At 44.8% G+C, this 12,530-nt stretch overlaps 1 protein-coding gene across 6 annotated transcripts; it reads left to right on the plus strand.

Moving 5' to 3' along the window:
• Positions 1–243: 243 nt before the first annotated feature.
• On the plus strand, positions 244–11,438 carry LOC133918494 (probable protein phosphatase 2C 11). Of its 6 annotated transcripts, none has more exons than XM_062362396.1 (13): positions 244–686; positions 1,452–1,524; positions 1,629–1,754; positions 8,678–8,741; positions 8,858–8,966; positions 9,045–9,192; positions 9,539–9,664; positions 9,759–9,882; positions 9,959–10,035; positions 10,158–10,210; positions 10,398–10,452; positions 10,554–10,738; positions 10,832–11,438. In XM_062362396.1, the coding sequence occupies exons 3-13, from the start codon at positions 1,638–1,640 to the stop codon at positions 10,854–10,856; spliced, it is 1,083 nt and encodes a 360-aa protein (XP_062218380.1). In that variant the 5' UTR covers positions 244–686; positions 1,452–1,524; positions 1,629–1,637; the 3' UTR covers positions 10,857–11,438. The 6 variants fall into 6 exon arrangements, with proteins under 6 accessions (XP_062218380.1, XP_062218377.1, XP_062218378.1 ...); XM_062362393.1 differs by having other exon boundaries at positions 1,452–1,515; XM_062362394.1 differs by having other exon boundaries at positions 1,498–1,556.
• The last annotated feature ends 1,092 nt before the right edge of the window (positions 11,439–12,530 follow it).

Consider the following 12,530-nt stretch of genomic DNA (forward strand, 5'->3'; position numbering starts at 1 on the left):
ATCCGCCCATGGTTTTCACTTCAGGTTGCCTTTCTTGTCAATCCAGGGGTCTCGTCCCCGTGACAGCAACGGGAATGCATGAAAAACAAAAATCCCAACGGCGCCGGCACCACGCCCATTGGCGGTCGCAACGGCCGCCGCGCCCCCGGATTTCCAGATCAGAGTGACTCGCTCCCACCGGGATCTGCATCTTTTTCCAGCGTACGTGCGACAGTGTTACGCACGGCGGAATTTGAACACAGTGAATTAGTGATAGGAGTATCGGGAAAGGAATGCATTGGCAGGGAAAACAAAACACGAAGAAGAACGCATGAATCCTGTAGCGAATTTTCTGTCTCAAATCTCGTGAAATTTACCCTGCAGGAGCACGAAGATTGCATGGATCTTGTCCTTGAACTCGCTGAGCTTTTCGTAGGCCCCTGACAGGTGGGCCACTAACCTGATGGCCCCACGACTCAGTGGAGGTTTGACATCTCATCCCCTCCCACTACTCTCGGCGGCCTCCACTCTCCTCTCTCTCTTTCCCCAATCCCTGATGCGGCGGCCGGCGCTGCAACGCACGAGTTGACCGCGGGAGTGGCACCGGCGACCAAAGATCGAGCGGCATCAACGGGATCTTGCAGCGAGCGGCGGCGGCTGCGGCGGCCAGGGATACAACAGGTTGTATCCTCGAACGGGACGACCAGGTACGCGCGGTTGATGTTCGGGAGATGCTTTGTGAAGCTCTCAGTTGGATTCAAGCTCCTCGTTTTCTCTTCATTTGCTCGGAACGTACATGTGTTTCTCCCTCTGGTGCGGTTGTTCCGTTGCTGAGCAAAACAGAGGAATACCAGTACCTATGGAAAAGGCTCCATTCCAAACGGCCTTAAATTTTTTCGCTCGGTTGTTGGCGAAAGCTGGGTTATGCGGTTTCTCGATGTCCCGTGGCTGTTGTCTTTGTGATTTCTTTGCAGGGTTGGGTTCTGGGCTGCGTACTGGCGTTATCTCAGCCGATCTTTCAGTTCTTGGAGAAGCCACTCGGTTGTCTTTTTTTTTATATTCTGAATTGGGAAGTGGTGCGGATATGAATCATATCATAGTTTGCGCTAGGAATATTTTACGGTTTACCAAGCCGTAATATACCATTTTCTTGTTTTGTAGTACTAAAATTTATCTGAATATCACCGAAGAACCGATCATAAGCTATATTTATCAAAAAGAAACTTACCTTGTTTAGCAGTACCCGCCAGGTGTGAACTTTATCCTGTTGCATCTGCATTAGTACTTGGTAGTTCCTACTATGCATATCTCTTATGTTAATGTGGTATTTTGGGCGGCTGCATTCTTCGTCGTTTTTGGTTTATTGTGTTGATTAACCTATTTATGTTGTTCAATTGCCTTCTGAGGTTATTTGCCAGCTATCTTTTTCGACAATGGCTCTTGTCATATTGACGTTTGCTGGAACTTTGTAGCGAAGGAATTACTGAGGAACTTCAATTGCAATTTTCGTTGATGCAGGAATTCGTGAATATTCCGGTATAAATTGTCAGTTCTTGACCTGACCAGTTTAATTTCTGGTATGTCGCTGTCCTGTCATATTTACCTTTTGTTAATGACTATAGATTTCTTTCTTTATGATATAATTACAGCTTGCAAGGATGGGAGTTTACCTCAGCACTCCAAAAACCGAGAAGCTCTCTGAAAACGGGGAAAATGATAGACTTAAATTTGGTCTTTCATCTATGCAAGGATGGCGAGCAAGCATGGAAGATGCTGTGAGTTTTCTAAGCCTAGGCTATTATCATCTTCTGGCACTTCGTTTGCATGATGGATTTAGTTTCTTCCTCCAAAATAATGTCTGGTATCATTGAGTCTGGTAGGGTAAACATTTTAGAATCTTACCTTTTGGAGTCACAGTTAGTGACCTTTTATGGGCTACTGTTAATGTGGGCATGTGTTTATTTTCACCGCTAGAAAGAGAGCATCTAAGCACCAATTCAAATGTCATCAGTTGTTAGTTGAAGTATGCTTTCAGGCAACTATGTAGCCATCATTGCCATGGACTGGAGGCATAGCTTCTCTTTTATCAATAGTGGTGTTACGGTCTTGCCGCAACGATTGTATAGGGTATGAGTGAGAAGTCGCCGGCCTGACCTTGGCTGGTTTCTTCCCCGTGGCGAGGTAGTCGACGAGAAGATCGTCAAGTGCAGCAAGGGATGCGATGCAGAGAAGGAGATGAGTAAATAGATAAGTATTTCTTTTTCTGCCTTCAAACTGATACAATGCCTAGTATATATAGAAATCTATAGTTTGTATCCTAATCCGACTAGAATTTGGTCTCTAAACCGACTCCTAAACGAACTTAAAACAAACTAGGACTTCTGTCCCTGCCCTTTTCCTTCGGTTCTACGGTGATATTTTATACCGTACATGACATCTCTCCCCTCCTTCGGAAAGAGCTCGTCCTCGAGCTGAAATTCTGGATATCTTTGCTTGAAATCAGAAACATCTTCCCACGTTGCGTTAGCGTCTGACAACCCAGCCCAACGGACGAGAACCTGCCACTTGTCGCGAGCAAACCTGCTACGCACTACTGATGTTGGAGTCGGCACAACCCGTCCATGAAGTAGTGACGGTAGATTAGGCGTTGCTTTAGGAGGTTGTCCACTGAATTTCTTGAGAACTCCCACATGGAAGACATCGTGTATTTTGGCTTTGGTCGGAAGTCGTAGACGATAAGCAATGTCATCGATGCGCTCCAACACTTGAAAAAGCCTGAAGAATCTTGGTGCCAACTTGCCCTTAACAGGTGAAGGTAAAGAAGCTATAGGGTGATGTAAAAGTTTCAGCCACACCCAATCTCCAACACCAAAATTGACCGCGGTATGCTTGGCATCATAATATAGTTTGGAATGTTCCTGAGCTTGTAAAAGTCGTTCACGCACATCATGCAAGAATTCATCACGCTCCAATAGAGACTGCTCAACAGCTGGAACATGAGCTTCTCCTTTCTCATATGCACGTAATGCTGGAGGATTACAACCATACACTACTTTGAATGGAGTATCACGAAGTGCCGAGTGATAAGCTGTATTGAAGCAATATTCTGCCCAAGGAAGCCAACGTAGCCACTGTTTGGGGCGATCACCAGTTAAACAACGAAGATACATGATGATTACCTTATTTGCGGCTTCCGATTGACCATCACTCTGAGGATGAAAAGCGGAGCTCATGTGCAGCCGGGAGTCAGACAGACGGAAGAGTTCAGTCCAGAACTTGCTGGTGAAGACAGTATCTCGATCACTGACAATGGACGTCGGTAATCCATGAAGCCGCACAATTTCATCAAAGAAAGCCCGAGCAACTGAATTGGTAGTGTATGGATGTCCTAAAGGAATAAAATGTGCATATTTGGAGAGATTATCCACCACTGTTAAAATGACTAACTTATTATTGATCCACCACTGTTAAAATGGCAAACCCTCAACAAAGTCCATCGCAACATCACTCCATATTTGAGTTGGTACGAGCAAAGGCTGAAGAAGACCAGCAGGATGGATGTGATCTGTTTTATTGCGCTGACAGATAGAACACGAGCGTACAAAATCTTGAACTAAAGCCTTACCACCCGGAATGTAAAAATCAGCACGTAGGCGGTGCAGCGTGCGTTGAACACCCTCATGACCTGTGTGTGCGGCTGCAATAAGGCTAGAGACACTTGGCGATGAAGAAGGTACATAAACCCGACGACCTTTGATGATAAGACCATCATGTAATTCCCAGTCAGGCTGTAATCTCCTTCTGCAATTTGCATACCTCAGAATTTGACGAATATTGGTGCCGCAGTTCGTCCCAGAGAGCGAGGGACAGAACAGATATTGCAGAAATTTGTGCAACCGGTAAGTCAACATCACGTCGAGAGAGGGTATCCGCCATGATATTGGTGTTGCTTGTTTTGCACTCAACAATGAAGTCAAAACCCATGAGCTTGCTAATCCACCGATGTTGAGGGATAGTCGACAATCGTTGATCTAGGAGATACTTTAAGGAAAAATGATCCGTTCGGACCACAAAGTGACGCCCCCAAAGGTAAGGTCGCCAATGCTTCACGGCCTGAGCGAGGGCAATCAGCTCACGCTCATACGCAGCTAAACCAGCATGGCGAGGTGCCATGGCACGACTGAAGAAGGCCACGGGTCCAGCACCTTGATGAAGTACGGCCCCCATGCCGGAACTTGATGCGTCGCATTCAACCACGAAGACCTGACGAAAATCCGGCAACTGTAAAACTGGAGCTGTAGAGAGAGCCTTCTTGAGCATCAAGAAAGCCTGAGTTGCCTCCGAAGACCATGCGAAACCTTCCTTCTTCAGTAATTTTGTTAATGGAGCCGCAATAGTGCCATAATCTTTGATGAAATGCCGATAGTACCCGGTGAGACCGAGGAATCCACGAATTGCTCGTACCGTATGAGGCTCCGGCCATTCTGCAACAGCTTGGACCTTCTGACTATCCATGGCGACGTCGTCCGCTGATACAACATGACCAAGGTAAGATACCGAGGATACTCCAAAGGAACATTTGGAGCGCTTTAATACCAGGTGGTGTTGCCGAAGTATGTCCAACACGATGCGGACATGGCAAAGGTGATCGACCCAAGAAGAGCTGTAGATCAATATATCATCAAAAAAGACAAGAACAAAACGACGTAAATACTGATGAAGGATATCGTTCATCAACGCTTGAAATGTGGTTGGCTCATTTGTTAATCCAAACGGCATCACAAGAAACTCATAGTGGCCGTGATGAGTACGGAATGCCGTCTTCTCGATGTCAGCTTCATGCATGCGAACCAGGGTTAAAGTTACCGACCGGAGCTCGTTTACTGAGCTCCGGCGGTAACCGGTCAAAAATTCAAAAAAATTAGGAGAAAATTCATTTGGCAAATTTTGAAATTTGGAAAAAAAATCGCGATTTTAGCCGTTCGGTAACCGGTCGGTTTGGACCGGTTATCGAGCGGTTTTTGCGATTTATCGAGCGGTTTTCTCGAATTTTCCGCATTTTCGGTAACCGCTCGGTTTTCTCGATTTATCGAGCGGTTTTCTCGATTTTCAGTGAAGTTCAACAAAAAACCCAAAAATTATCTCAATCTTCTAAAATCAATAACTAATTCATCTGAGCTTCAAATCAAGTGAAACAAATTTTGTTGGTTTCCTTGTGACATGATCTACATGATAAAAGTATTTATACTCATAAAAAAGTTCAAATTTTTTTGTGAGAAATTGTATTTGTTAAACCAAGTTAAATGCATAGTTTACTCTTTGCTAATCCAAAAATAATGAAACTAATTTTGTTAGTCTTCTTACATGATCCTATGTCTTTTAAAAATACATGAACTCATGAATTAGTTATTGTAACATGCATGATTGTGTAAATGTGTTGCGACTAGATTAATTCATAACTGACCCATCACACCTTAAAAATTAGTGAAACCACTTTCATTAGCTTATTTATACTATTATTTACGTAGAAAAAATAATAGTAGACATGAAAAAGTTAATTACAGTGTTGTTTCTTAACATATTCACTTTATGCTTGTGAACTTTGTAAAAATCATAGAGAAATTAATAAAACTCTAAATAAAGTGAAATCAATTTTAAAGATTCTCTTAAAATATGTTTTACACAAGAAAAATATGTGTTTGCATGTTACACTTTTCCTTAACATGAGTTAATAACTGAGTCGCACGGTTCAATTTTTTTTCTTCAAACTTCCTCCCTATAGAATGATGCAAACGACATTATTTTTGAAATTTTTTTCACAGAAGGTCTTAGAATTGTGTCTAGTTTTTTTAAAGATTTTTTTGGATTTTTTTTGGATTTTTTGAATTTAAATTCGGTTACCGTTCAGTTTCTGAAACCGGACCGGACCGAGAAGGTCGGTAACCGCGATTTTTAGGCGGTTACCGTCGCATTTGTGAACCGTGATGCGAACTTGATGATATCCAGAACGGAGGTCTAATTTGGTGAAGAAACGGGCGCCATGGAGCTCATCTAACAGTTCTTTCACTACCGGTATCGGGAACTTGTCTTTAATGGTTATGGCATTGAGGGCACGATAATCGACGCAAAAGTGCCAAGACCCATCGTGCTTCTTGACGAGCAGTACCGGTGAGGAGAAGGCCGACGTGCTGAGGCGAATGAACCCGTATTGAAGCATCTCAGCACATTGACGTTCCAACTCATCCTTATGAAGTTGGGGGTATCTGTACGGGCGCACGGCCACCGGTCGAGCACCGGTCTCTAAATGAATATGATGGTCATGTGCGCGTGCCGGAGGCAAGCCTGTAGGTTCTGTAAAGAGATCGACGAAGGAATCCAGAAGGCGACCAAAAAGAGTAGTGGCGCACTCAGCTGCACATATGGACATTCTTGGCCCCGGCAATCCTTGCCATGTAACAGAACGTCCATTGATGCGACAAGACAAGGTGAGCTTATTAAAATCCCATAGGATTGGACCCAAGGAACGCAACCACTGAGTCCCCAAAATGATGTCGTAGCCTGCCAGTGGTAAGGTATAGCAATCGAGCAAAAAAGAGTCTTGATTGATGAGCATAACTAGTCCCCGGCAAACGCCCGAACTGCATAGATGGTCACCATTAGCAACTGTGACCCTGAGTCTAGTGCGGACTGGGTGAAGACAAAGACCCAGACGTTCGGCAACATCATCCTGGATGAAGTTATGGGACGACCCAGAGTCTACGAGTGCCACCAGCTCTTGATTGCCAATCTGAATTTTTAGTCGTACAATATCCGACCCGAAAATACCCGCCACTGCATAAAGGGAGATGTGAGGGGCCTGCTGAAATTCATCAGTGCTATCATCATAGTCATCGGCTGTGGAATCATCATACTCGATGTAGAAGAGGTGGGCACAACGGTGACCGCGAACGAACTTCTCATCGCAATTAAAACAGAGACCTTGTCTTCGGCGTTCGGCCATCTCAGTTGGTGAAAGACGCCGGACTTCACGGGAGGGAAGGAAGTTAGAACTTCCACTGCTTGGGGTAGGCCTTGTTGATTTCGACAGAGGAGGTCCAGATGTCTGCGCTGGAGACCCGCGTGATGACATATATGAGCGTGTGCCGCCTGAACGTCCTGTGCCACTAGCCTTCTGTTCATATGCACACGCCAGACTCATGGCGGCCTCCAAATCGGCTGGATCCTGGAGCTCCACATCAGTACGGATCTCATCACGAAGTCCTGACGTGAACAATTGCTTCTCTTGACGTGCCGTCAATGGGTCCGCTCGACTCAGGAGAGCCAAGAATCGACTTTGATAATCTTCCATTGTTCCCAATTGTCGAAGATGTCGGAGTTCTCCCAACGGATTGCTACGAATGGGGGGCCCGAAGCGCGTGTTGCACAGTTGCTTGAATTCAACCCAAGAAGGCTCTCCACGACTGCGTTCCAGGTGATGGTACCAATGGTGGGCATTGCCATCCATGTGATAGGAGGCAAGCCATACCTTGTGATTTTCGTCAGTCTTTTGACCACGGAAGAACCGATCACATCTACGGAGCCAAGGGAGCGGGTCCTCCTTTCCGTCATAGTGAGGAAAATTCAATTTGAAAAATCGTGGAACGCCGCCATCCATGGTACCACTCAACCCAGGAGAATCATCTGTATCTGGTTTCCTCGGCAAGGGTGCTCGATTTTGCAGCAAGGTCCCATCAGCTTGAAGAATGCCCGCACCGCCGAGACGAGGTATGCATGGCGGCAATCCCGTGGGCACTGTGGACGCTACGGTCCGTGCCAGCCCACCGTCGTCAGATGCCGGTGGAAAGTCAAGCACGTTCTGATCCGAGGCAGTCATGCCAGAGCTACTGGACAGAGCTTTGTATTTCTCTAAGCGAGAAAGTCGATCCATGACCCCTGTTACTGCGCGCGTAACGTCGCCGAGGGAGGTTTGTACAACATATAGCGTGGTGTTGACGTCGCCCAGGCTATTGTTGATGTCGTCAAACCCCGTCTGGAATTCCTGACGTAGCATGGTTTCCTGTTCTGCCAGCAGTTTCTTGAACAAGTCTTGATTCGCACTGGAGGATTCCATAGTTTGGGATGTGACGGTCCCAGAATCAGTGGATCCTGATTCCAAGTTGTTACGGTCTTGCCGCAACGATCGTATAGGGTATGAGTGAGAAGTCGCCGGCCTGACCTTGGCTGGTTTCTTCCCCGTGGCGAGGTAGCCGACGAGAAGATCGTCAAGTGCAGCAAGGGACGCGATGCAGAGAAGGAGATGAGTAAATAGATAAGTATTTCTTTTTCTGCCTTCAAACTGATACAATGCCTAGTATATATAGAAATCTATAGTTTGTATCCTAATCCGACTAGAATTTGGTCTCTAAACCGACTCCTAAACGAACTTAAAACAAACTAGGACTCTTGTCCCTGCCCTTTTCCTTTGGTTCTACGGTGATATTTTATACCGTACATGACAAGTGGATTGATATTCCTTTGATTTTTTGGTGCTTTAACGCAGCGACTTCAATTAGTTCGCACAGAGGTTTTAATTAGTTCAGTGTCACACTACATACATAGTTGGTAATTTTTCAAGGATGTAGTCTTAGCATTTCCATCAATCATGCCATTTCTGAAATTGTTCTTGGTACAATGTTTAACATTCTGTGCAACCCTGCAGCACTCTGCATTGCTAGATCTTGATAGCGATACAGCATTCTTTGGCGTTTTTGATGGCCATGGAGGTAAGCAAAGATCAGTACTTTTCATGCTCCCTCATTGTACTAGATTACTCATAGGCACCACCATGCCAAGTATTTGTAGAGACCATTAGTATCTCATTATGGATCGCTTTACTCAGGAAGAGTGGTTGCCAAATTCTGTGCGAAATATCTGCACAGTCAAGTTCTCAAAAGTGAAGCCTATTCAGCTGGTGACCTAGGCACTGCTGTCCATAGAGCTTTCTTCAGGTATATGGCAAACCAGATTCCACATGAAATGGTGTAAAGCTTCAACAGTTATTAACATTTGTGGTTGTGCTACTTCAGAATGGATGAAATGATGCGAGGACAGAGAGGCTGGCGAGAACTATCTGCACTTGGAGATAAGATAAACAAGTTTAGTGGTATGATAGAAGGGTTGATTTGGTCTCCAAGGGGCAGTGATAAACAACAAGATGATTGGGCTTTAGAGGAGGTACATATGCAACTGGCTACAACCATTTTCACTTTAATAAAATAGATGTGCAGCTGATTCCATTTCTCATTGAAATATAGATTTTATCTGTTTCAGATTGTTAAATACTTGTAAGCTGCGTCAGTTGCAAATTGCATTAACAGCTGAACCTTATGTTGGAAAATGAAACTTATGCAAAGAGAACCAATGCCACCCAAACATGAAGGCTGTGTTGTCAATAATGATGTACTATGAGCTAATTATGAAATATGAAGTTCCAATTTTCCAATATTCTGAAGTTCACATGTTGCAGTCTGTCACGATTGTTTGAGTTATGGAATATCTCACATACATAATCTTTTGTCAGGGACCTCACTCTGATTTTGCTGGGCCGACATGTGGGAGTACAGCATGTGTAGCACTAATAAGAAATAGCCAAATTGTTGTGGCAAACGCTGGTGATTCCCGGTGTGTTATTTCAAGGGGTGGGCAGGTATGTAACTATGTATTCTTGCTCTTCCATTAGTTAGTAAAGAAGATATCCTTGACAGCTTGAGTATATGTTCTCTGTGTCACATCTATGTTAGGCATACAATCTATCAAGGGACCACAAACCGGAGCTCGCAGCCGAGAGAGAAAGAATACTAAGTGCGGGGGGTTTCATCCATATGGGACGAATAAATGGAAGTTTAAACTTGACAAGAGCAATTGGTGAGCATTCTCTTGCTTTTTTGTTAACATAGTGCACCTTGCTTCGTGCCTTAAGTATGTGAATACTTCTTTGTAGGAGATGTGGAATTTAAACAGAACAACTTCTTACCCCCTGAGAAGCAAATTGTGACAGCAAATCCTGACATTAACGTTGTAAGCTCTCTAAATCTGGTTCCACTTTGAACTTCTACAGAGAGACATTATCCACTATGGACCTATTAAGCTACTGTATTTCCCTTTTCCTTGGAAGTTCATGCGATCTTGTTCTTTCTCAGGTGGAGCTTTGCGATGATGACGACTTTCTTGTTGTAGCATGTGATGGCATTTGGTAAGGCTATTTACCTGCAGATTCCATACCTGCACTTGCTGTAGTTATTCTTACTGTTTCACTTGCAGCTAAAGTACATCAAGTTCCTAGAACATGATAAATTCCTACTTTCTAATCTGCGATGAAGTGCTTGGCTTCAACTTATCAAGTGCCTCTCACAGAGTTAACAACTTTGTTTGATGAATAGGGACTGCATGTCAAGCCAACAGTTGGTGGATTTCATCCATGAGCATATAAACACAGTGAGTGCTGGGCTATTTTCCAAATCGACCGCTGAGCTGGACTTTTGGTAAGATTATAGTGCCTGGCAGTTACAAACTATGCATGGGGCAAATAATTGCAGGATAGCAGTCTGTCTGCCGTGTGCGAAAGAGTGCTTGACAGATGCCTGGCTCCATCAACAATCGGTGGAGAAGGGTGCGATAACATGACCATGATCTTGGTGCAGTTCAAAAAGCCAGTCAACCGGAACAAAAAGGCCGAAGTGGCGGAGCAATCTGCCGGCAACGCAAATGGGGCTGAGATTCGGTGAGCTGATCTTTATGCCGTTGTTGCTTCCTTTCACCTCCAGTCTTTCTTGTATCCTTGTCAGCACATTTAATCTGAATTCTTTGGTTCCAGCGTTGCCGAGGATAATGGTTCTTGACGCACGCAAGGATGCAAACGGCTGCTTTCCGAAGCGAAGAAATGTGTATTGTACATATCCCAACTGTATGTGGCATGCTGTGAACATCCTGCCTGAGAACCTCAGATAATGTCATTGGGTGCTGCAATGGCGAATTTCCTGTTGGCAGTTTGGCACCTGTCGTGCAAAAGTCGATGATCCCAGTTGCAGTTTCGATCGATCGTCGACACGACGACACTCCCCTCTCAACTGCAGCGAAGTTGTGTATATTCAGTGTCCGTTGCTGGAAATACTATTATATGGGTGCGGTGCACTGTTTTGTGGTGTAATGTTGGTCGTGCTGTAAACATGTCGAGTTCCACGGCTAGCTAGTTGGGTTGTGCTTGTGATCATGTGTCTCGTCACATCTGATTCCTTCCAGTTTGTGTGTTTGCATTGCCACCGTTGGATCCACTGGTCGGGGGTGCAGTGGTACCTGTTGAATCCTGGCTGTAGCGCGTTTGTGTGTGTGATTGTCAGTTGCAACTGCAAAGTGTTCCTGTGTTGATGTAGGAGTAATTGTTCTTGAGAATTGCTAATTCGTAGTACTGCCTTAGGCGACTATTACTCTGAATGGATGGTTAGTACTAGTAGAAAGCAGCAACTGATCGCACTGCACGGATACATGCTGCCCTTCCGGTCCTGGGCCTGGCCTTACCCTGTTCTAATGTTAGAAGTTTAATAAATAGGGTTGTTAAAAAGTGGTTTTTAAAAAGTTCGAAGTTAGAAACCTGTTAGAAGCTTTTCTGATAAGTTTCTGCTTCTTTCTTATCTAAGATGAACTAGAATTAGTTTTTCGTACGCTGAAAAATTAAAAAATTATTATAAAAATCATTAATCAAAATTCAAAAGCTACTTTTTCAGAAAAATAAAAACACTTTAAAAAAAAAAAAAGCAAAAACAAAAGTAACAAATAAACATGCTTTTAGTCGGCTCCACGGGCACGTGAAGGCCTTTACGGCTGCAGGAGGCCGTCGGCGTCGGGGACGAGGACGTAGCACGCCTTCTTCAGGATGTCGCCGCCGGGCGCCTCGTCACGGCGGAATCGGACGGCCAGCGGTACCTGTAGGCTTGTGTATTTTCGCGTCGATGCGATGGACTCTTCCCCCCTTGCCAAGGATCCACTGTTGTCGTCCTGTCAAAGATCAGCAAGGCCAGCTGCACAATTCCAACTCACTGAGCCGAGCTCAAGATAGTACTTGTTTTTTTTTTTATTGATGTACGGTCTGGATTGAGAAGCAGCACGGCCTACTATCTGCCCCGATGATCTGTTGACCATCCTAACTATATTCTCTTCATTTTATTCGTTTCTTATTCTCTTTTTCGTTTCTATTTTTTTATTTTCTCTCATCTTCAACAGTTTTCTTTCGAGGGGAATCGCGAAGAGAAAGGAGAGAGAATCCCGTCATGAAGGGAATGATTCTGGGAATCCCGTCGTGAAGGGAATCGTGAAGGGAAACCGTTGGAGCGCTGAAGGGAACGAGAATCCCTTCACGATAGGAATCTCGCCCGCGAAGGAAAGCTGTTGGGCGTGGCCTTACCAAGCCAGCAGCCGGCCGATCGGTGCACCGTGCACGAACGCAAGCCAGCCATGCGGTCCGACCAAGGGACAGAAGCGTTGGAGTTTTTTTTTTTATAATTTTTGATTAAAAATTT

The sequence above is a fragment of the Phragmites australis genome, chromosome 5 (assembly GCF_958298935.1).
Source record: "Phragmites australis chromosome 5, lpPhrAust1.1, whole genome shotgun sequence".
NCBI lineage: Eukaryota > Viridiplantae > Streptophyta > Magnoliopsida > Poales > Poaceae > Phragmites > Phragmites australis.

What these genes read in the sequence shown, in the direction of transcription:
- LOC133918494 (XM_062362393.1), top strand. Translation starts at nt 1,492, where the DNA reads ATGCAGGAATTCGTGAATATTCCG. An exon ending in AGGAATTCGTGAATATTCCG is followed by an intron (nt 1,516 to 1,628) that starts GTATAAATTGTC and finishes ATATAATTACAG; the next exon opens with CTTGCAAGGATGGGAGTTTA. An exon ending in TCCATGAGCATATAAACACA is followed by an intron (nt 10,453 to 10,553) that starts GTGAGTGCTGGG and finishes AAATAATTGCAG; the next exon opens with GATAGCAGTCTGTCTGCCGT.